A 24981-nucleotide genomic window follows, 5' to 3' on the forward strand; every position below is an offset into this window, starting at 1 on the left:
TGAGGTCTTTTTTTGTTATTTCAGCCATTTCTCATTTTATGCAAATAAATGCTCTAAAGAACAATATTTTTAATTGGAATTTGGGAGAGATGTTGTCTGTAGTTTATAGAATAAAACTACAATGTTCATTTTACTGAAACATAAACCTATAAATAGCAAAATCAGAGAAACTGATTCAGAAACTGAAGAGCTCTCTTCATTTTTCATGTTCCCAGAGCTGTATAAATGAAAATGATGGACTCACTGACCGAAAGGGCACAACTGCATGTGGATATTTGAAGAAAACTGCAGTCGGAATCATTTTTCTTCTGGCTTTTTAAATGATAGGCCTGGAACTGCTTTTAAATGATATGGAGAACAGAGGAAAAACGTTATATACACTTTTCTACCATTTCCATCCATAAAAAGCTTCAATTGAAATCAGACAGAAAGAAAGAGCGCAATGGCAGGATTTCATCAACCATCGATTCAGCACCAGTCAATGCGCTCTTTGTGGAAGTACCTGATTTGCATAACAGTTGAGCGATATGGGCTCTTAAGAGCATTTAAATTTCTTGTGAAAGTAGAGCACTCAACTCAATACAAAAAAACCCACTTTAGATGCCTTAACGAAACTTTCATCTGGATTTTACTTTACTGGCTGGATACTCTGGGATCCTCCAGTAGACCCAGTCATGATTTAACAGTACCTGTAAATGCTCCATTCTACAGCCAGGCTGGACCTGATAGATACATTTATAATAATAATAATAATAATAATCTAATGTCTAATGGCACTTTCTCACTAGGGTATAATATTTCATATCTTTTATATTTTTATTTCATTTTAATGTTTTGTATTTTCATTCTTGTTCTTAGTTCTATTATTCATTTAATCACTTATCATTTTTAATATTTTACTATACTTTACTATTATCTATTTACTTATTTTATATGTATTTTTACGTTTTATGTCAAATTTGTTTTTTTTATGGTATTTTAGAATTTTCAGTTTTACATATATATTTTTATCAAATGTTGATTTAAAATGCGTACTTCTTTTATTTTGTATTATGTTTTACTATATTATTTCTTATTATTTCTAAATTATCATTAAATGTGTTCAATCCTTTTGATGTTATAAAGGCTACTTGCTAGCTTCTTGTTCAAACTTTTCCTTTCCACCTTATATGCAACAGCCTCAGTAACTGCTGTTTAGCCATTTAAGGTGGAAAGTTTTTTTAGTGCTGGTTGTGAAGAAGATTTCAGAGCGGATGAATCTGATTCCATGTTGTGTTACTCTGGGCTGCTGAGCTCTGAGTTTCCTCTTCTGAAGTCCCCATTGCTCCACCAGCCACTTGCGCTCGGTAAAACTGTGCCGGATCCTCTTTTAGAGGCTGTACGTGTGACGTAAGTACGTAAAGACACGTAATGTGGCCAGAAGAAGAACTCGAAACCCCAGTTTTTAGAATGAATATATTATTACGTTTAGCAGGAATGGTCGTTTCAGCACACTGATACCATTAAACACTATATTTTATCCATATTCTTCTCCACTCAGAAATGCTTCTGCTTTTAGTTTAGAAACGAAAATAAAACACACTGCCATTTTAAGTTATATAGTATAAAAGTAAAAATATCTGTACTTCACTGACTGAAACCTAACAGTGTAAACTGTGTGTTCACAAGCTCTCCTCAGCATGGAGTCGCTTAATATACAAAATATATAAAAGCTGTTAAAGAAATGGAAGAAATAGCAACGCAGGCAGTCCAAAGATCACATCTCACACATCCAGCAGATCAAAGCACTGCCCCTGCTGCCCGAGGCCACGCTCTGATCCACTCTCGCGGGCACCCCCGCACGCACACGGTGAACTATGGCATATTACTCCCCTCAATCGCTCCTAAACCCACAGGCGATACCAGCCTGACCATCCCCTCCTGCTCCTGCTCTCACCCCTTCCCCCGGAGCCAAATCTCAGCTGAGAGATCCAGCCTCCAGGAAACATGATAATGAAACGTGTTCAGAGAAGAGATGCTGCATCTAAAGGAAAAACATGTAATCATTTTCTATCATACATTAAAAAAAGAAAAAACTAAAAAACTAAACAAAAAAAAACTATTTGTGTTTGAAATTTATCTTCAGGCTATATATGCCGAGTTTATTGATTCTCTTTTTTGGCAAGTTGTGTGCAAAATGGGGCTACTTTGTAGAATCTAACATATAAAACAACCCAATTATTTTTTGCTTGTTTAACAGTTTTTTTGTTTGGTTCATAATTGAATATGCATTCCTGCATAGCATTTAATGTCTCCAATATTAATACACATTTTATCTTCAACTTCGTTTTTTTTACAGCGCAGTTAATTAAGACTATTAACTCAAGGGTGTCCAAACGTTTGCGGCCCGTTTCCTTTTTGGAGCGGCCCGCGAGGTATTTTAGAAATACAATGAAAGTTGGCCCGCTGTTAAGCAGGTTTTTATAATGTGAGATTCAAAGAGTCTAAAAGCGGAGAGAGAGTGTGCATTTCTAGCGCAGAAAAACGGGCCAAAGAGTCTAAAAAGCGGAGAGAGTGCGCATTTCTAGCGCAGAAAAACGGGCCAAAGAGTCTAAAAGTGGAGAGAGTGCGCATTTCTAGCGCAGAAAAACGGGCCAAAGAGTCTAAAAGTGGAGAGAGTGTGCATTTCTAGCGCAGAAAAACGGGCCAAAGAGTCTAAAAAGCGGAGAGAGTGCGCATTTCTAGCGCAGAAAAACGGGCCAAAGAGTCTAAAAGCGGAGTGCGCGCGCATTTCTAGCACAGAAAAACGGGCCAAAGAGTCTAAAAGTGGAGAGAGTGCGCATTTCTAGCGCAGAAAAACGGGCCAAAGAGTCTAAAAGCGGAGAGGGTGTGCATTTCTAGCGCAGAAAAACGGACCAAAGAGTCTAAAAGCGGAGAGAGTGCGCATTTCTAGCGCAGAAAATCGGGCCAAAGAGTCTAAAAGGGGAGAGGGTGCGCATTTCTAGCGCAGAAAAACGGGCTAAAGAGTCTAAAATCGGAGAGGGTGCGCATTTCTACCGCAGAAAAACGGAGTAAAAGAGTCTAAAAGTGGAGAGAGTGCGCATTTCTAGCGCAGAAAATCGGGCCAAAGAGTCTAAAAGCGGAGAGAGTGCGCATTTCTAGCGCAGAAAAACAGGTGAAAGAGTCTAAAAGTTGCCGTAATTAAGGAGTTTAATATTAAGAGACATCATGAAATGAAACATCAATTTGAAAAATCTTAGTTTACACAACACTGTCAAAGATAGATAAAGATATTAAGCCAAGTAAAATGGTGTGTAAATGAAAGTAATCAGGAAAATGTATTATTTAAAGTGGTATATTTCATTATTTGTTTTATTACAGAGTCTGTGGCCCGTGACTTCAAATATATTTCTCCTTCTGGCCCCCAACAAAAAAAAAGTTTGGACACCCCTATTAATTATTCTGTGAAATGTTAATGAATTACATATATTTATAGCTTTTATAGCTTTTGAGAGCATACGTTAGAAGTGTATATAAATATTTTGTGACCTCACTCCTGGAAAGAACAGATAAAAAGTTAACTTTTTGTTTTTACTGGATTCTCTGTTCGAACACACGAGTCGAGGCAAATGCAAAGGTCAATCCGGAGTCAATGATTAGCATGTATTTGTTGATAGCATGAGTCCGCTGCAAGTTTCACGCAGTAAGACAGGACCGATGATGTTCTGCCCGGAGGAACGGCCCACAGCAGAGCTGGTTCTGTTTATTATTCAGTTTTAGCATCAATAATAAAGGAGTCACTTACAGTGTTGTGCGCTTTAAGGTAGTCGGCCGCGTTCTCCTCCGCGTTGCCTCCGATCTCCCCGATCAGAATGATGCCCTCTGTTTTAGGGTCCTTCAGGAACACCTCCAGGCAGTCGATGAAGTTGGTGCCGTTGAACGGATCTCCGCCGATGCCTGAAAGCAAAGAGAGCCGACTTCAAAAGAAGCGTGTACAGAAAGAAGAGTGTACAGCATGCCAAGCGACAGTACTGGTCCCAGTGGAGGAGTGAGACTGGAATACCGATGCAGAGCGACTGGCCCAGGCCCACTTGTGTAGTTTGGTGCACAGCTTCATACGTCAGGGTGCCTGATCTTGAGACGATGCCTAGAAGAGACAGAAAGAGAAAGAGAGAGAGAGAGGGGAAAAGATTCCAGAACAATAAGTCAGATCACCAATTCATAACTATTCTCAAATCATCATAAACACAATTTGGCCATATGTTTTTCCAATACTGATATACTGATATAATGCTGTACTGTTTTTTCCAAAGCGACTTATAATAGTGAAGCACAAAAGTAATAGAAGTTAAAGGTAAAAACATCTTTAGACAGGGCCTAAAGGAGGTCAAATGGGAAATAATGGGATAGAGGAGTGAAGGAGGGGAAGAAGGAAATGAGGTTAGAAGTAGTTAGTGTGTTAGAGGTGTTAGGAGATGAAGTGCTCTTTGAAGAGCTCTGTCTTCAGGAGTTTATTAAAGATAGTGAGAGATTCTCCTGATCTGGTAGTAGAAGGTAGTTAGTTAGAGGTGTTAGGAGAGTAAGTGCTCTTTGAAGAGCTCTGTCTTCAGGAGTTTATTAAAGATAGTGAGAGATTCTCCTGATCTGGTAGTAGAAGGTAGTTAGTTAGAGGTGTTAGGAGAGTAAGTGCTCTTTGAAGCTGATCACGTCCTGAAGCATCTTTACAGACGTAAAATCGTCTCTGGCTCTGGCTGAAAGTCTGGCTCGTCGTGCTGTTTAAAATGTAGAGGCTGAGTCTGCAGACGCCCCGGCTGCACACTGATGGGAGTTATCAGTTCTGCCACGCTCCGTCTCCGTCGGCACAGCTAGACAACGTGTGGACATCACGGCTCTTTGCTCAGCCTCGCGCTGAGTTCAAGGACCAGCAACTTATCAACCCGGCCACGGGGACAGACTTGAACAAGAGACAAGGTTGGGGGGGGGGGCTCTAAAGTCTCAGAAGCAGAGGTCACCCTCTCTGTCTCGCTCTTAGTCTTTGTAGTATCTTTGACAAACCAGACGCTGTAGCTTACACCAGAGCCAGACGCTCTCAGACAGATTCTATTTCAGAAATATATGTGATGTCTCACCTTGGGTTGCGCAGAAAAAAAATAAAAGAATAGATCTACAGTTAGAGTTAAAGGAATGACAGAGGAAGGTTGTGTATTCTGCGAGGACCCTTACCAATTCTCCCCTTCTTGTGAATGTGTCCAGGCATGATCCCGATTTTGCACTCTCCTGGCTGGAAATAAAGGTTTCAGAAGATAAGCAACACTCTGGACAAAGAAACGTATAGAAGAAGTGATGTATAGAAGCTCAAATTGATGAATAAAAATAACAAAAACAGGCGTAAATAACCTGCGCTACAGTCTGGTTGCAGGCAGTGATGTCAGTAACGCGTTACTCTAATCTGACCCTTTTTTTCAGTAACGAGTAATCTAACACGTTACTATTTCCAATCCAGTAATCAGATAAAAGTTACTTATCCAAGTCACTGTGTGTTACTCTCTCTCTCTCTCTCCACCTCACACTCACACACAGACACACACAGACACACACACACCGCTCCCTTTCCCGCCACCTTTACAATCCTCCCGTCTCTCTCTCTCTCTCTCTCTCGCGCTCGGCGTGTCTTTAGTTTCCGCCTGTTCTCATTTTTCCGCCAGTTCTCAGCCTCCCTATCTCTTTATAAAGGCGTTTTTTCCCGGCCGCTTCCCAATTCACTAGCCAGGGCAGCGGTCTGCACAGCCGCAGAGCGCGTATACCGTAAAGACAAGAAAAGTTCTGACGCTTTAAATGAACGCTGTCAAAATTAAATACTTTTCAGTAGTTTACTGGTTTGGGTCCACACTGGACAACGTCTGGGTCCGGACCCGGACCGCAGTCCGCATATATGTGATCCCTGGTCTAGACCATATACACGGTTCTGTTTTATAAAACCACTCCTTGCTGCCCTGCAGAGAACAACAGGTTCAACGTTAAGATTTACAGTGTTAAATATTTCAGATCAAGAAAGACTTTCTTTATTTTTCTTTTTTATAAAAACAAGTCTTTATGTTAAGTGAAATTAAGAAAGACCATATTTTATTTTTTATAAAAAAAAAAAAAATTATGTTAAGTTAATTCAAGAGAAATTGTCTTATTTTTATAAAAAAAAAACATATTTTTTCAGGAAATAGTTCAACTTTAAATGTCTAGAGATACATTGTTGCTGTTAAAAATGCATTTTCCAATAATTAGTATAGTATTAGCAAAACTGGTTATAATGTTTATGTTAAGGCGGCGGGAGGTGGTGTCTGCAGCTGCTGAAAGTAACTAATAAAGTAACTTGTACAGTAACTTAGTTACTTTTAAAATCAAGTAATCCATAAAGTAACTGAGTTACTTTTTAAAGGAGTAATCAGTAATCAGTAATCGGATTACTTTTTCAAAGTAACTAAACCATCACTGGTTGCAGGTAGCAGTGCAGAATCGAGTCTCAAAAACACAGTATTTATTATTAATTATTAGTTTACATTTGGTACCAGTCAAAGGTTTAGACAGCACATTTATCTTTGAGGACAGATCTCAGTGTCTTCATGAGGAAGAGTCACAGACAATTTAATTATCTTCTAAACATATGATGATGAGATATATGATAAGGTGTATAATCATATATATATATTTTTTTTTCTATTTTTTCCCCTCATTTTCTCCCCAATATACATGGTCAATGAACCCGCGATCTCCTGATCATAGTGGCAGTGTATGTGTATGAATTATTCTCTACCATGTGCAGTACATATTTCAGCAGGACAGGCCTGTGGACACTGGATGCATATCAGTGTATATAAAAGCACAGTGTTGTGGTCTTAACATCGATTAATCCTGATCAAACTTACGTTAATGACGCCGGGGCAGTTGGGCCCGATGAGACGGGTGATGCCCTGGCGGAGCAGCCTGTGTTTGACGCGCACCATGTCCTGCTGGGGGATGCCCTCCGTGATGCAGACCACCAGGGGGATCTCTGCGTCGATGGCCTCTATGATGGCGGCTGCCGCGAACGGCGGAGGGACGTAAATCACGCTGGCCTCTGCTCCCGTTCCTGCTTTAGCCTGCGAGCAAACAGAGGAATGTAAAGATAAGAGTCTGAGTAGAAGAATGATTCACAATTAAATCAGTCTGCATGGGGCTTTCACTTTGAAATAATGAATACAGGAAATGGAGGGGAGAATTAGATTTTTTTTATGGAATTAAAGTTCATGTAATTCAATAAAGAACAGAACACAACATACATTAACATATATAAGGATAAGAAATAGAGGGAACACTTACAAAAATAATAGACCCACGGATTTGCAAATATTTACAGATTTTGCAGCCTTTCTATTTGTCGATCCATGTATAGTTTGCATTTACATTTTGATTTAATTTTTAAAGACCATGAACAATGGGATACTCTTTTTAACATAACATTTATTAATATAAAATTTAGCTAACATTAAAATTAGATTATTAATATAATAGTGATCTATCTTATGTTTAACATCATTAAAACCAACTAAGACATGTTCCATGTACAATGAAAAGCTTAATATTAATAGATATTAAAGATCTTTTTTGAATTTGAACTCAGCGATTATTACTATTCTAGTCCTGTACAGCTCATATCCTTTACACAAAACAGCTGCAGCTTCACATAAAGCCTTTTATATTTAGGTTTTGAACCTGTCTGATCCAAATTTTTTGGCCACTTGAATCATACCACTCGGTTTGACCAGACAGATCTGGTTCTGAATGTTTTTCAGGGGGGTCTTGATATGAGAATACTTTTCAAACTACTATGAAAAACCCCTGAACAACATAGGTGATGACTGGACATAAAATCAAACAGAACACACCTTTATTCACAATAAAATATTGTTTATATTGTCTTTGAGATTTAATGTAGCCTTACCATGAAAAATTACAGCAAATTAGTAAGACACGTGCACTCAGGCCCAAATGGAGAAAGCAGGTCATTACCTCCTTCACTGAGTTGAAGACGGGCAGGCCCAGGTGGGTCTTTCCCCCTTTCCCAGGAGAAACTCCTCCAACTAACCTAGAGCCATAGTCCAGAGACTGCTGACTGTGGAAGGTGCCCTGAAAACAGAGAGAGAGAGAAAGAGAGAGAGAAATAAATAATCAAATAAATAAAGCTTTAATTTATTATATTATTGTTATTATTATTATGTTATTATTTTTTTTCCTGTACCCTTTATATAATATAAATATTATATATATATTTTTGATGTTGTTCATAAAGCTGTTTAAATGTTTTAATAGTGTTCAGCAGATTTCATGTTTATTATGTATTTATTTTTGGTTATACATCTGTTTTCCTTAGAGACAGAGAGACAGAGACAGAGACAGAGAGAGAGACAGAGAGAGAGACAGAGACACAGATAGACTTAAGTGTCTGTCAGCAGAAGGAGTGGGTCATTTCAGAAGTTCACACATGTAAAGTTCAGTGGGTGACCTTCTGGGATCGTCTTACACACAGAAAGACCCCCCCCCCCACCACTTCCCCGTTCACCAGCTATCAGATACACACAAATAAAGCCAGGCGAAAATGTCCTTAAGACTCCGGAGTAAACAACTGGGGATGGAATTCTCTCTGATTTGATTCCTTTATTAAACAAATCAATGCATCATGACATTTAATTTACTCTGATATAAAGTGTTCTATCACAATGCTTTATTATACTTTTATGGATCTGTTATTATCAATATCTGAACAGCAAATGGTTGCTCTGCATACTTTATTATTTTTAAACACTGTTTTTTACTCACTGTCCACTCTATCGATAGGGGTATGATATATCGTATCGTACACAATAATATACCACCAACATTTTTTTATATCATGAACAATAATATACCCTGAATATTGTAAAATATTTTTACTGTTTTTTTTAGCAACAGACAAATTCATACTGTTCTCATTTCCCATTATATATCTACTAGATATATAATTATTATTTTATTTTAATCCTGGATATATGGAGATATTTGGAGTGCATTACTATTATTAGTATCATGACGAGATTCTGGATCATTGACTATTACTGTTACAAATCTTATACATTTCTTGCATTTTTTTTAATATATAGGGGTGTGACATATATTTAACCCCTTAACGCCTGTTGTTGCAAATTGGCGACTAACCGTTTGATTCAATCAACCTGCCAAGATAGCGCCTGCATTCCCCCAATGCCTGTTAGTGCATATTCGCCACGGACCTAGGAACCTTTGACAATTTACAATTCAAATGAATCTAGAATTCAAATTAATGAAATGTTTCCTGTAATATTTGTGTATATTGTGTTGGTGACAGTAATTGGTGTTATTTATTATTGAATGCCTGCTGTTGGGTGCATAAATAAAACATTGATTTTTCACTGTTATATTACTCTGTTATTGTTATCTTAGTATGGACCATTATGTCTGCTGTAGCAAATTTGCAACATACCAAATTTACCCCAAATAGACCATATTGCCTGTTGTTGCAAATTTGCAACATACCAAAATTTCTATTTATTTTTGTGCAAAAGTGAAATTAATAATCTCAACAATATTTACTATCTACTTAAAGGTAAAACACACATGAAACATTTTTTCATATACAGCTACATTAATTCAGGCGTTAAGGGGTTAATATATATATTTAATAGGGGTGTGACATATCATAATGCATGCAATTATAAAAACTATTATTTTATTTTTTTTGTTGCATTGTTTGTATTGTATTCTTGAAATACACTATTTTTTTCTAATTCAGTGTTTTGTCATATTATTGCAATAATTACATCAAATGCCCCTGCATGTAGATAAAGTAAAGTCAGAGACAGAAGCTCTGAATCTTTTGCTGCAAGTCTGTGTTGGTCAACCTTCAGTTCTTCAGTTTCTGGTTGGTGGTCTACTGCCAGCAGTGACAATGAGGTGTTTAAAAACTCCAGCAGCACTGCTGTATCTGATCAAATTGTACTAGAACAACAAACATAAAATAGCTGCTCTGTGGTATTTGTCTCCCCTGTGGGGTCCTGACTATTGAAGAACAGGGTGAAATAAGGATAATAAAAGTATACAGAGAAACTGAGATACAGGACTACAGTCTGTAATTATTATGGAACTACAAACTGTCCAATACGCTCAGTAGAAAAACTCTTTCAGATCTTCTGTGCAGACTGGACTGGACTCTTCTGCCCTTCTGATTGGATTATGCTGACTGAGTTATATTGAGATCTAACAACTTGGAAACCTTTACCCTGCTATCTGATCCTTCACTGCATCTTAGTTAATGATTACTAATGATGTTACAACATCACAGATAAACCCGCAGCACCTCGTTCATCTGCAGCAATGGATATCTATTGCTTTTAAAGCTACAGCTTCAATTAAACATCTTTATAAAGCGAGGGGAAAAATGATCCAGCCGTTTTCCCGTCATTCTCTTCCAATTTTTCCCACCATCGCAACAACCTCCTGCCAACTTTCCTCTCATCGCTTTCCCTGCCTCCCTCATTTAGGTCGGCCGTTTTCCCGTTAACGACGGTGCTGCGAGTTTGAAGTATGGTTTGCTTATCAAGGCGCTGAGCAAAGTCAACGTGCCTCAATGACATCCCAGCCGTTCCTCATCTTCCTTCTAATTATTATGAGTGCTCATTAGAACTTCATCTAATAGCCCTTTATTATGTTAAGGAGTCGTCGAGACGAGCGAGAGAAGGGCAGAAGAGAAGGAGGGAGGACATTTATTTATTTTAAAAGGTCGAGGGGTGTAGGGAAGGTTTGGACACGGCGGCCAAAAATAGCACATGCACTAGGGGTGTCACGATTTCGATATTTCATCGAAATCGATCGAAATTATGTCATGGTTTCGAGCATCGAAGTCAAAAAGAGGATCGACGATCCCTCCCTCTAAGCTACGCAAATAGTGCAGCACACTGTAGCTCAAAGAGCAGCTCTTTCTCCAGAGAGTGTGGACATTCTCATCTTCTTAAAGAAAAACTTAAAATATAAATATAAATAACAGTTGTTTTTGTCTAGCCTCAAATATGTTAATAGTTTTGGTTTATGGTCTTTCTCCCCCAAAAAAGTGTCCACAACAGACAACCGAATACATTTGTACTCAATTAATATCTGTACTTTCCATGTTTAAACATCTGTTTTTTTTTACGTCTTTTATATCTTGTGTTCAGCTGATTTTATTGTTTTAAAGGTTGAGCACATGGCAGACATAATTGTTGATTAATCAGCTAATCGAAAAAAAATATTCATCAGATTAGTCGACTAATAAAATAATCATTAGTTGTAGCCCCAATATTTAATCATTTCTTACTGTGCTAGATCTAATCAGAATTTACTCGCAAAAATGAGACACATTTGTGCTCCTGGAGTTACTAGCACCCGTAACCGTATTTAGGATTCATACACTTTTTAACCAATACATTTCCATAATTTTTTTTTAATGACTTTTCCGCATCTCCAAAATCCAATAAAACTATAATCGATAGTAAAATTAATCTAACACACTTTTTTTTATAATAAAACCTGTCAGATTCTGAGAGCTACATTGTGTAAAGGCTAAATTACTGTATTAACTCTGAGCTGATGTATTTGTATTTGATGTATTTGTAGCTCAAAATATTTTTTCTTCATCGATAAACTGAAACACAGATTTGTAGATCAAATTTCCATGACTTTTCCAAAACTTTTGGGTATTTTTATTTTTCCAAAACTTATCCAGGCCTGGAAATTGCCATTTTTAAATTTCATTCGTTTTTTTTTTTTTTTTTTTCGGTTTTTCATGACCGTATGAACCCTGCATATTGGCCAGGGAACTGAATCAAATACTTGATATGGAAAAATAAATTGGCATATTGATCCTAAAGTAAATCTGGGAGCTTCTTGCTCCTGTGCGTCCTTTGTACTCGCCAAAGTCAGACGCCAATTAGCTTGATGTAAACTTAGCATGACACCGCTAAATGCTGGCTAAATGCTTTCAGCTCAAGTTTTCCTAGGTAAAACCTGTGCTTGTGAAATCTGGAATCTAGGGGTGTGCCATATCGTATCGTACGCGATAACATTTTCAATATCGTGTACGATATTATACTCTGAAATATGGTGCCATATCACCCACCCCTAATTATTATCACATCAGGATACTACTTTTTTTGCTGTCTTTAGCAAAAAAACAAACAAAAAAAAAACAACAGAGACAGATGATATCTGTCCAGTATCATTTATTTTACTTTGATCCTGGATATATAGAGATATGTAGAGCGCATTGTTAGTATCATGACTGCTACAAATTAACGTTACTGATAAAATTCTTGTATTTTATGAAATCTCAGTTAAGGGTGCCATATCATATTGTAAGAAAATTTAATGTTCATTTTGGTGCAGTAGTGTATTCTTAAAATAATTTTTTTATTCATTTTTTTTTTTGTCATATCGCCAAGTATATCGTTATCGCAAAAATACCATGAAATATCATGATATTATTTTAGGGTCGTATCGCCCACCCCTACGGGAATCTACACATTCTCAGTAAGACTGCAAGAACTGCATTATTTTGCACGTGATTGCTCGCCCATACGATATTAAAAATGCATTAAAAAAGGTAATCTAACTAGTTATTTTTTTTAAGCAACTGTGGATGATGAACCACCAACCTGCTTTCCTGTGAAGCCCTGGCAGATGACCTTAGTGTCCTTGGTGATGTAGAGATGCTTCCTGTTTCCGGTATAACAGTGTCGGACCCCAGCCTGCTGCACTGGAATCAAACAGAACACAGGAGGAGAGGAATTAGAACCAGAGATAAAAATAAAAACACTCCTATCTTACCTGAGAGACCCACAGCAGGATAAAGGCCGACCTGTATCTCAGTGATAACGCTTCAATCAGCTGAGTGAGAGTTATTAAAGCAGGGGTCAGCAGCAGCAGCAGCGGCGGCTCTCAGTACAGCCAGGGTCTTAATAATGCAGTTTAATACATCAACAATGGAAAGTTCTTATCACGCTGAGGTGTGAAAAATTATTCATGAGGAAAAACAAGCAGGAGAAAAAAGGAGAACTGGTGGTGGAGCTGATGAGTGGGTTTTAAAACAAGGCCTGACGAGAGAATACGCAGCGATAAGTGAGCTATACATGGAGTAACAGCACCAACATGTGTTCATGGTGTGGCACCTCACTTCATACATTAATAATGATAAAACCTCAGGAAATAATGAAGGATAGGGATATCCTACACTGTTCCTTTTACTTAAATATTATATATTTATTTTATTTAACAAATAAAATCAATATATAGATATCCTATTTTTTTATGTTATTAATTTTTTTTTCATGTTTTATAACATGAATCCATTGATAGATAAAGAAAAGACAGAGATAAAGCAATAATAAAACTACATAAATAAACTCAGGGAACACACAGGAAGAATATGAAATAATTTAATTTTTTTTTTTTTTTTTTTTTTACTCCAAATGTATTTTTTCTCACAATCAATTTTTTTAAGTTTGTTTCTGCTGCATATACATATATATATATATATTTTAATAGAATAGAATACAAAATATATCTGCCACTTCTTCTTAATTTTGTGCAATATTATGAAATTGCAATTACAAAACTATACAGGGGTCTTTTAACTTAAAATGAAAAATACAGGAAGTGGGGACAAGAGGAGAGAAAACGAAAAATTAAAACTAATTTTAATAGACAGATTTTACATTTAGATGCATCAAAATAAAAATTAATTTTTAATAGAAAATTAAATGAAAAAAAAAATCTTAAAAACCCTTCAATAAAAAAATTATGAAAAATTAATTTTAACTTAAAATTAATATTAAACAAGCGAGCCCATAATAAGATTAGGTCACCTTCTCCACACACTAATAATACGATTTTGGTTTATTTTATGTGGATAATAACAACTAGACTAAAGGTCTAGTTATGGTTAACCTGGTCAAATAAGGGTCCAGTAACCTACATTCATGCAAACAACAGCAGGACCAGCAGTTCCCCTTTATAAGCAATGGGAAGTTAGCCAATATAGATATTTCAGGTTAGTGGACATTCCAGCAGAGGAGCCAAAATTGCACAATTCAGGACTAGCTATGTTAATAACGCTGTCCTTCTGCACTGCTTACTGCTCACCAGACCAAAAAATATAGGAATAGAGCCCTAAAAACCATGTGGATTTGATTCCAAGGGATGAACCTTTGAGCCAGACCCAGCTCCAGCAGCTCTTATAGCTTGACTGACCCTAAACTTTGACCCCGGCTGTCTAAACTAAGATTTATAAATAGAGAAGAAATGTACTCAAGCAGAGCCTTGCGGCAATGTAGCAATGTAGTTCATTTAAACTAGATGCTAATGTGAAAAGACAGTTTATGTCATTTTATATCTTGACATTTAGGAAACATCAGATTTTTGACCTACAGAAAAAAACACATTAGTAGCTGCAGACTATTAAATACTATTCTGTACTTATTACAGTGTTTTTTATTCAAAACCTGCAGCACTTTATGCAGTTAAAGACGAGTATTTACACTCTCTGTAATGAAATGCTCAGAAAAGTATCACAATAACGTTTATCACAGTATGATAAAAGTAGTCAATTGCCCTGCAGCAACACTGGACCATGTTTAACATATAATTTTAATCCCAGTTTCCTCAGCTCTTTAAAAAAAAAAAAAAGAGTGAAAAAGCATTATCATGCTCCTGTATCATCTTTAAAGCAGTGTCATAATATTGTCATACAATTCCATTAATATAATGCATCATACTTATACCTAGAATAATATAATGTCCAAAAATATATATTTATGTGACCCATATCAAAGCTATACCTTAAGATCAGTGGTTTTTTTTTTCATTATTTTAAATGTTCTGCAATGTGGATTAATTCTAAATTCATCCAAGCTGTGAAGATCACACATATGGAACTATTAAGAAAAGAAAAAAAACAAACAAACCTGAAGTAGTTGGCAAACTAAACTTTAGTATAAAAAAAAATAATTACGAAAAGAAAACCTGCATTGTACCAGCACAGAAATGATGGGTTGTTATGGAAGTTAGACTTTTCTGTGCTTTTCTTTTTCTCTCTTTCTTTCTTTTCTACGTAATTTACTTTATTATTATTATTAAACAGCAGAAGCTCCAGTAGAAGGCAGGTATGGGAGTGCTAAATTGTATACACCTAAATTATAATATGGACAAATAAAACCCGGATTGATTTAAAAGTATAACCCAGATTATAAATATTAATGCGGATTAAACAGTGAGTGTGAACATTGCTGGTGTAAAGCGGAGTAACAGTTGCAGTTCTGAGTTGAAGTGCAGCAGGTTTGTTTAGGGTTATTTCTAGGGTTAAGTTCAGCAGGTTTGTTTAGGGTTAATGATTTTGAAGAACAAACTGGATTATTAGTATTAAGGCGGATTAAACAGAGAGTGTGAACACTGCTGGTGTAAAGCGGAGTAACAGTTGCAGTTCTGAGCTGAAGTGCAGCAGGTTTGTTTAGGGTTATTTCTAGGGTTAAGTTCAGTAGGTTAGTTTAGGGTTAATGATTTTGAAGAACAAACTGGATTACTAGTATTAAGGCGGATTAAACAGAGAGTGTGAACATTGCTTGTGTAAAGCGGAGTAACAGTTGCAGTTCTAAGCTGAAGTGCAGCAGGTTAGTTTAGGGTTATATCTCTCAGAGAGCGGCCCGGCCTACTTCAACCTCTGCAGCTGTACAGCCGCTCACCGCCCGCTCGACAGCTCCCCCAGCCCCGCAGCCCGCTCTACCCCGCACATACCCCCGCTATAAACCCCGCACAGCGCCGTGTTACTGTAAAAATACTCACAGAGCAGCCGGCCGAACAGTCTACCGCTCGCCATCTTCGGTCATTCACCAATGACACGGGGAGAGACGTCACACGCCGCGGAGCCTCATATCCGCCTGACCCGAGCCGAATACACCTAGAAACCCCGAGATTCACACCAAAAAACCCCGCAGAAAATCACACACAGCACTGTAAACACTTATACTGGGCTTTATAAAAATATATAAACTGTAAATAATGAAAAATAAATGAAATATTCCCATACAGGCGGTCTGCTCTGGTCCTGCAGCGCCGGGAATGCTGGGTAATGTAGTTTTACATGATACTGATGCAAATTCAAAGCCCCCACTGCAGTAAACCGCAGTCTGAAATAATAATAATAATAATATTAATAATAATAATAATAATAATAATAATAATAATAATAATAATAATAATAATAATAATAATAATAATAATAATAATAATAATTAATATATCTCAATTTTCCTTGATTTTTTATTTGTTTATACTGGTACTGTCATTCCCTCTTTATTCCCTGCATCATACCTATATACTCTTATATTGCCTTGTGTCTCTTGTCTCACGTATGTAAGTTATATATATATATATATCTGTGACATTTTGGTATTGTACATTTATTGTCTCTTATTTATAATATATATTTATAATGTTGTACTTGTTGTAACTTTGGCAGGGAAAGCAACACATTTTAATCCTCCATTTGTCCTGTACATATGCAGTATTGACAATAAAACTACTTGACTTGACTTAACTTGACTAAATATTGAGGAAAACACAACACTTAATATTAATTTATGTTTTTGACATTCTGAAAAAGTTATTTTTTTCTTTGTACAATATTTTTATTGTACAGAGCTAGAGCTACTGACTAGAGCTAGAGCTGCACTACGGAATTAAGTCACTTTAGTAGGTAAAATTAGGTGTAGAGGCAAGAAATTAAAGTAATCAACGCTTGACTGACTAGTCACAGCTGTTAACTGAAAGCCATTCTAGGTGACTACCTTATAAAGCAGACTGAGAGAATCCAGCCAAGAAGTGCCTACTTTAAAGCTTTCTTTAAAGAATCTAAAATATAAAACTTATATTGTACATATCTTTATTTTGGATAATAATAAACAAATTAGAACTAAATTAATAAATAAATATTTTTGGCATAAATAAATTCTTTTTTTTTTTTTTACCGTTAACCCCATTTATTTACGCCAAAAATTATTTATTTATTTATGTATTTTAATTTGAAAAAAAAAGAATGTATATATATATATATACATATTTTTTTTTTTCGTTTTTTACCATTAACCCCATATCATTTATTTATGCCAAAAATGATTTATTCACTAATTTATTTTAATTTGTTCATTATTTTTATCACACCAAAAACAATATCAATATGAGTTTGGAAAATTACACGCACTAAAAAGTATTAAAAACACAAATTAAATAAAATAAGGAGAATAAATATACAAAACAAGTGTATCATTATTCTTGTATTAATTTAATTTAATTATATAAATGTATCATTTAAAAAAAAGACCTTAGTATTGAAAAACTGTGCAGGTGTGGGCGGGGAGTACCGCTAACCTTAGCCAATAGGAAAACACCAGCTCTGCGGACGCTGATTGGCTGGCAGTGTTGTTGCTCCGCCTCCTCCGCTTGCGCTTATTCACCATCACTCTGTACGGCAGCGGCTCCGCAGGCCGCTTACTGACGCTACGCAGAAAAACTCCGCAGCTCGACGTCAGGTCCTCCAGGCTCAGGGAAACAGCTCGCTGGGTGCGAATGAAAAAGCGCCCAGAAAGAGTTCAAGATGGTGCTGGAGACTATTTCCAAAATCATTAAAGTGCAGCTGCCTGCCTACCTGAAGAAGCTGCCGCTGCCCGAGACAATCGGCGGATTCACCAGACTCACAGGTAACGTTACCGCCTGGCCTGGAGAGAGACAGAGAGATGAGGAGGGGGGGGGGGCATTCTATTATATACAGTAAATAAAGTTTTAGAGCTGCAGGGTTAAAATTGAGGCTTTAAAAAGTGTAAAAAAAGAGTTTAACAAGTGTTTTACTCCTTTTTCTACTATTCAGGAGTGTAACGTTTAATTTTACACTCATTTTAGACTCATTTTTGGGAAGATATGTTGCACACAGTGAAATATTTATCATCTAGCTTAGTAGTAAAGTTATGCAGCATGAAAAGTGCACCAGATCTAAACATATCCAAAGTTCAGTGATTTTATCTTCAAATAACAGTAAAAATCAACCTTTAAGTTTACTTTTCTAAGAGTTAAGAGCCAGCACACGTGCTACAAACCACACATCCACTGATTCATAGCTGATTAATACCAGATATTCACTGATGCAGTGTCTGTTAGCTTAGTTTTACACACATCTTCAGGTTGGAGGAGGTGTTTTTTTTTTTTTTTTTCATTATTTTAACTGAAATGAGCCAGTGGTTACTGTTAGGTGTTGGTCAGGCCAGAACATAATTAAAAATATCACAATTTCACAGTAACGTTATAAATTTTGGTACATTTCAGGGGTGGTCACTTCTGAAAATTTGATCTTCAATTTGATCATTTTTAGTCATATATTGTTTTAAATACAGGTAATAGATTATCAACAAGTTTGATTCGTCAAGCTCAGGTACAAAACAGTTTTTTTAAATTAGATTATGCAATATATTTGGTAACTTTGGTAACAGTAACAGGGTTGCGAGTAACAGGGTTGCAAATCTAGGCTAAGTTGTGGTTTAACCCTGGAACAGATGCTACCTGAGCTTATTTTTCCACCAAATTTTACAGTTTGTCTTATAACAAGTACATTTTTTCTCAAAAAATAGTCATTTCAATATTTTGGATATGTACATTTGAAGTTGAAGTAGTGGGACAGGAAATGTACCACAATATATTTTTTTTTTTTGCATACAATATGATAGGACAAACCCCTAGTCTACAGGATGGTGCTTTCTTCATCAAAACAGTCTGACTGTCTGTGTTTACGTCTCTAAAATGACTGTGTTAAACTGCTACCACACCCCCGTCAGGCAGGTCCTGTCGCGCGACTGTCGCAGTGCTGAGGTCGGCACGCCTACACCTATATATGCAGTATGTAATAGAGTGCGGGGAGAGGTAATACTGCAGAATGCAGGCTGCACCCCTCCCTCAGGTGATCATGCAGTTGCCTGTGTTTAGTCAGGGAGGCTGAGGAGAGTGTATAGGCGTAATTGTAGCCGGGAATGTGAAGCCATATTTATTCTGCAGCAGACCCGCCCGCCGCTGCTTTTTTTAAAAGTCACTTCAGGCATATTTTACCTCAGTTTCAACCCATGACCCAGTCAAAACCATCACCATCACCACTGAATGAAATCTTTAGTACAGACTTAATTTAACAATTAAAAATGATTCCCACTCCATTGAGCTTATAGGATTTGTCTGGGATCGCACTCTGTGATCATAACTCTTTGAAGTGAGCGTGTAATGTAATGTAATCAGCTTAGGATTGTTTAATTAAGCATATAGCCTACTTTTCTCTTGCTCAGATTAACTCTGATTATTACTGTGAGAATCAACCTGTACTCAGTCTGTTCTTTTGGCGAAGTGCAATGCTTATACGCCATTTATTAATTGCATGGTCTGCGGTGTGACTGTCGCACATGTGTACACTGCAATATTAAAGCTAAAACTACAACTCTGGAAAAAAAATAAGAGAACACTTAAAAATTACAAGAGGAAGATGGATGGTCACAAGCCATCAAACCAAACTGAACTGCTTTAATTTTTGCACCAGGAGTAAAGCAGCATAAAGTTATCCAAAAGCAGTGTGTAAGACTGGTGGAGGAGGAGAACATGATGCCAAGATGCATGAAAAAAAAAACTGTGATTACAGTGTTAGGGTTATTCCACCAAATATTGATATCTGAACTCTTAAAACTTTATGAATATGAACTTGTTTTTTTCTTTGCATTATTTGAGGTCTGAAAGCTCTCACATTACTATCCTAGTCCTGTACAGCTATCAGATGGAAAACAGCTGACCCATTGGTGATATCCAGCATTTTAAGTAATCGTGAATGCTTTATTTTGTTTTAATGCTTTATTTTATTGCGAGAGTAGAGTTTAAAAATGAATTTAATTAATTTATGAGAAACGTTGCTTCCAAAAAGTGGTTAAAGACACTAGATATTAACTAGATATTCTCCTTGTTGTTTGTGTTCAGTTTCAGAGTGGCTGCGTCTCCTGCCTTTGCTGGGAATTCTGGCCCTGCTGGGCTATCTGACCATCCGGCCCTTCCTCCCGAAGAAGAAGAAGCAGAGAGACTGCCTCATCAATCTGAAGATCCAAAAAGAGAACCCCAAAGTGGTTAACGAGATCGACATAGAAGACTTACGAAGCCCCAACGTCTGCTACTGCAGGTGTTGGCGCTCCAAAACGGTAAGAAGTGGAGACAGGGAAAACGGTATGGAGAGTGAACTAAAGGATTTGTGTCTGTGCTTCCTTAGCAACCAGTCATGGACAGAATTTGGTTTAAAGGCAATTTAAACAAAAAAAAAAAGGGAAGGTACAGAACTTGCACAAAAGCCTTTTTAGGATTTTTGAATGTGTTTTCAAGAAGCTTGAAAGCCAGACAGATCCAAAGGAAACTTGAATCCCAGTAGAAGTTGCATAACTTTTACCAAGAGGTTTCTAGGATTTTTACCTTAAATACATCATTAATCATGATTATCGCAGTATTCTATATTGAAAGCAGTCAGTTTTGCATTTGCTTATGGATATTTTTGTAGAATTGTTTGTTTTTGCAGTTTAGATGGTAGATATAATACAAGATATAATTGCATTATGTTGACCACACTATTCTTGTTTTTTATTAATTATTTATCGAATCTTAATAAATCACTGTTATTTATACAAACATGTTTTACAGATGGTTTTGTTTCTACTCAATTACCTTGAAATATTGTAAAATTATTTCAGGGCAATTTCACACACCCCTAACATACAGACAGATTGATTATCCTAGGTTTAATGATATGAACTGTAAATATTAATTCAGAAAAATCATTTGCACTTTTGAAAAAAAGTCCATCCTTTCCTACAGTCAGTCATTTTAAATGTGCATTAAGTTTTCTTTTTGTTGCACACTAACCACCCACAATAAACCACATTCAGACATGTTTCTACAAGTTTTACAAGTTGAACCAGAGCCGAACCACCTCAGAGCAAAAGCGAAACAATGACACAGGATTAGCCAATGTCACGACCTAAAAATGACTGCTTAACCACGCTTTAATAACAGTTTACTCCTTGAAAAAGTCAGAATTTGCATCCGTCTAGGAGAGGAAGTTGGATGTGACTGGAAGTCATCTATTGACACTCTTGATGTGTTTTGCATATCTGCACATGGCAACAAGGGGTTTTGGCTTCCTCTTTTCAGTATAGCATAAAAAAACGGCTGTGTCAAAGCCTGTGGTGTGAGGTTGTGTGTGAGGTTGTGTTACTGTGTGGGGGGGGGGGGGGGGGGTTGTAGTTTGGCCAAAAAAAAATGAAACTTGTCATTAATGCATCGCTGCATTCATTTCCTGTTGCAGTTTCCTGTTTGTGATAAATCACATATAAAGCACAACGAGTTGACCGGGGACAACGTGGGGCCGCTCATACTGAAGAAGAAGATTCTATAATCTGCTTTTTTTACGGCCACGAGGTGCGGACAGCAGAGCAGGCACTCTCACTTCCCTTCAAGATAAGCCACCAGTATCTGTTTCTCATCATTAAAATACAGTACAGATCTTCACGCTTCTTCAGTCATCCTCTAAAGGCTGCGTTCACACTGCAGGTAAAATCCAAATTCAGATCAGATTGGATTTGGGCCATCATCAGATTTACCTGCCGTGTGAATCTACTAATCTAATTGTCTGGATCCTACAATGATTGATTTTTGCTTTTTAAAGACATTGCCACATTAGTGCATTAGTGTGTCTCATCTGTCCGTATGCTGTGAAGAGTGGGACTGATCTCACAGACCACCCTGTTGTTTTTTTGTACTTTAAAGTGGTTTATTCAGTCTGCCTTAAATTAAGTGCAATATAACTGGACTAGGGATGCATCGAATATTTGGCAACCGAAATTATGTGGCAAAACGGCAAAAAAAGAAAAAATGCACTTTCGGTTTTCAGCTGAAACAAACGAGTAATTCATACTGAGAGATTTAAATTTGAGAGAGTAATTACTCAATCAAATTGCATCCAGTGTGGACTGAGGTGCTTTTTTTTTTTTTTTTTTTTTTTTTATAAGTGCAGATTAAAAAAACAAAAGTCACAAAACAAAAAAAATAATCGATATTGGGCTTTTAGATAAATGTTTGATAAACATTTATTATTTCAGAGCATCCCTAAACTGGACCACAAACATTATACACAAACTACACACATTTCTATGCTGTTTTATTGGCTGTATCTGTTTTTTTTTAAAGGAATACTCATTCAGCATTTTAAATTAAAAAAAAAAACAATCCATATCTACTGTATGTGTGCAGTGCTATTACTTTTGGCTAGACGTGACTTTGCCTTAAAATGAAAGTTTTCTGATGGTGTGGGCGTGTCGAATGGTGGTGTACGCAATCGAGTGGGCGTGTCAAAACTTTTCTGCCGAAAAGGATAAAATATACTTATAATAATCACAAATTCACCAATTTTTACCCGATTTTCACACGGTTTGATTTGTTAAAAACAGGAGAGATGAAGTAATGATTCAGGACGAAAGGTGGTCGTCTAGACCAATAGACGACCACCTTTCGACACGCCCACACCTTTCGACACGCCCACACCTTTCGACACGCCCCCAAGCAGTCTCACATTCACTAGGCAGGAACGCTAAATTCAGATCTATTCCAAGCTCACAAAAATGCATTAAAATAACTCCATGTTGTCCATGTTGGTGAACAGTATGATACAGACGCAGTATGTAGAAATGTTTTTCTGAGTTAAAATGCTGAATTATTCCTTTATTGAAGCTACAGTTTCAGTGTATTCAGTCAGCTAGGTCATGGCTAACACAATCAATTCCACAGAAGCCATTTAAAGCCACACTCTTACATTTTCCGGTTTTACGTCATCGAGATAATGTCTCCTTTGTCCTTTGTTTGTTTTTTGTTTTGTTTGTTTTTTGTTTTTCTTGGTCATGAGATATGAGTTCAATTATTTATGGAGTGTCTGATGCTGGGTCTCTATCCTCATTCTTATATACAGTACTATCTTCATTAAAGTTTTTTGTTTGATTATGGATTATGGATAAAATCTGTACAGATGACTCTAATCAGGTGTCCCAGTGCTGTATGATGCTGTTATCTCTGCGCTGGTTTTGGAATCCAAACACAGTAAACCGTTAATAATTCATTAATAAGCCAACACGGTCCAAGCGAATGTTTTTAGATCTGATCAGTTCATCATTTTACTACACTTTTCTACCACTTTAGTACAAACTACAATCTACTTTACACTCACTTCTCCAGAAACACCTGACCTGTACCTCCTATATGTAGGTGTACATGTTTATTTTTATTTTTATTTTTATTTTTTATATATATATATATATATATGTACGGGTGTCCTCAAAATGTCCCAATACGTGGACCAATAGAAATGCCCCAAAATGGAATAACTTGAAAAATAATAAATTCTATTCTATTCTAATTTTTACATTGATTTCAGTCTCCCTGTTGGTCGCCCTCTTGTCCTTCATCATTGGTCACATGACGCTGCCATGGGATGGATCTGATTTTTGATTGGTTGATTGTCAGTCCATCAGAAACACTGAAGTGTTTAAAACCTCCAGCAGCTCTGCTGCATCTGATGCACTTGTACCAGCACAACACACAATAATAACCATATTTTTTTTTTGACATAATGTGAATCTGGTTCTTAGTCTTTATATTTTATATTTAGGCACATTTCTTCTTATGAATAGACCAATAGAAATGCTCCAAATAAATATTAAAATAATACAATAATGGAATAAAATTTAAAGTGAAGTATTTTTCTTTTTACTCAAAGTTGCCATTTGGGAGATTTTTTGTAGGTTTTTGTATGACTGAGACGATGTATTTTTTATATATGTAGTATTTCCTCTTTCCTCTGCAGTTCTCATATAATTGGAAATGTTGTGTGTAACTGTACATCTATTGTGCCTATTTTTTTTTTGTTTTGTTTTGTTTATTTTTGTTTCTATTTTATAAAATAAAAGATTCTAAACTTCAACTTTTGTTATTATTAATGTGTCTAATTTAGGAGCCATATAATTTATTAAAAAGTTAAAAGCGCATACCTCCTGCAGTGAAACAAATTTACAAACTTCATAAACACTATTTGAACCATAGACTGTATATAGCTGGACAGAGCATCGTCTCTCAAAAGTGAATCCACCACAGGTCGGGCGCCCCCTGCTGTTCGGTTGCAGAAAGCTGTGTAACCCCACCCATCCCCATAGGTTTCAAAACCGGCAAAACAGAACAACTTTCAATCACGTTTTTTTTATTTTCTAATATACTGTAATTCTACCTCCATTATTTAAATGCAGCAGCTTTAGTGTAACCTCTGCTTATATTGTAAATTTTTATATCCCCACAGAATTCGATTTTTAAAACGTTATTCAGCTCTATTCAAAAAAGGTGTGGCTATTGTAAAAGGGCTGGTTATGGGCGGGACCAGTAACAGACTGTCAGCTCCGCTCCGCCCCGCTCTGTTCTGCAGCCTGTGACCTCGAGGCAGCCCTCAGGGGCGGGGTTATTTAAATGAGTAGGCGGTCTCTCCACAGTCTTTCTCCCTCCTCTGGTCTCTACTGCACTCTACCATTGACAGTATATATTAACTGGACCAAGCCATCCCGCTGATTTCAACGGAGCCAGGTGAGGCCAATCGTGTCACTTCCTGATCGGCTTCTCGTGGGGCGTTAACCGGGAAAGTGAGAGACTGCGCAGGCGCCAGCATGACGCGAATGAGACAGTGAGAAAAGCTCCATTCCGTCCCATAATGGGGCTTTTATTGAATAAACAGCAGATAAAAACTAGAATTACTGATAGCCAATATCAGTCCACGAATTTACTGAA

The 24981-nt window shown here is 36.8% G+C and overlaps 2 protein-coding genes and 1 long non-coding RNA gene across 3 annotated transcripts in view; 1 reads left to right on the forward strand and 2 right to left on the reverse strand.

Annotated features, from left to right (window-relative positions):
* Nucleotides 1-16005, reverse strand: part of suclg1 (succinate-CoA ligase GDP/ADP-forming subunit alph) — a 28918-nt gene extending 12913 nt beyond the window's left edge. The window contains exons 1-7 of the mRNA XM_022681631.2: nucleotides 15892-16005; nucleotides 12711-12811; nucleotides 8023-8139; nucleotides 6900-7112; nucleotides 5203-5260; nucleotides 4043-4126; nucleotides 3785-3936 (exon numbers count right to left, since the gene is read on the reverse strand). Coding sequence (XP_022537352.1) covers nucleotides 3785-3936; nucleotides 4043-4126; nucleotides 5203-5260; nucleotides 6900-7112; nucleotides 8023-8139; nucleotides 12711-12811; nucleotides 15892-15925 — 759 coding nt within the window. The 5' untranslated portion in view covers nucleotides 15926-16005. The remainder of the gene's footprint in view (nucleotides 1-3784; nucleotides 3937-4042; nucleotides 4127-5202; nucleotides 5261-6899; nucleotides 7113-8022; nucleotides 8140-12710; nucleotides 12812-15891) is intronic.
* Nucleotides 16006-17592: 1587 nt separating this feature from the next.
* On the forward strand, nucleotides 17593-22165 carry cisd2 (CDGSH iron sulfur domain 2). The gene is made up of 3 exons (XM_007235685.4): nucleotides 17593-17804; nucleotides 20101-20315; nucleotides 21470-22165. The coding sequence occupies exons 1-3, from the start codon at nucleotides 17702-17704 to the stop codon at nucleotides 21557-21559; spliced, it is 408 nt and encodes a 135-aa protein (XP_007235747.1). The 5' UTR covers nucleotides 17593-17701; the 3' UTR covers nucleotides 21560-22165.
* Nucleotides 22166-22181: 16 nt separating this feature from the next.
* LOC125787718 (uncharacterized) lies at nucleotides 22182-22632 on the reverse strand. Its single transcript, XR_007429496.1, has 2 exons — nucleotides 22546-22632; nucleotides 22182-22269 (listed from the first exon to the last, which is right to left on the reverse strand). It is a non-coding gene; the product is annotated as an uncharacterized LOC125787718 (long non-coding RNA).
* Between the last annotated feature and the right edge of the window lie 2349 nt (nucleotides 22633-24981).

This window comes from Astyanax mexicanus, chromosome 25, assembly GCF_023375975.1.
Source record: "Astyanax mexicanus isolate ESR-SI-001 chromosome 25, AstMex3_surface, whole genome shotgun sequence".
Classification (NCBI taxonomy): domain Eukaryota; kingdom Metazoa; phylum Chordata; class Actinopteri; order Characiformes; family Acestrorhamphidae; genus Astyanax; species Astyanax mexicanus.

Excerpts from the sequence above, each read along its gene's own strand:
- cisd2 (XM_007235685.4), top strand. The coding sequence starts at position 17,702 with ATGGTGCTGGAGACTATTTCCAAAATCATTAAAGTGCAGCTGCCTGCC. Across the intron at positions 17,805-20,100 it reads CGGATTCACCAGACTCACAG|TTTCAGAGTGGCTGCGTCTC; the intron begins GTAACGTTACCG and ends GTTTGTGTTCAG. Across the intron at positions 20,316-21,469 it reads GGTGTTGGCGCTCCAAAACG|TTTCCTGTTTGTGATAAATC; the intron begins GTAAGAAGTGGA and ends TTCCTGTTGCAG.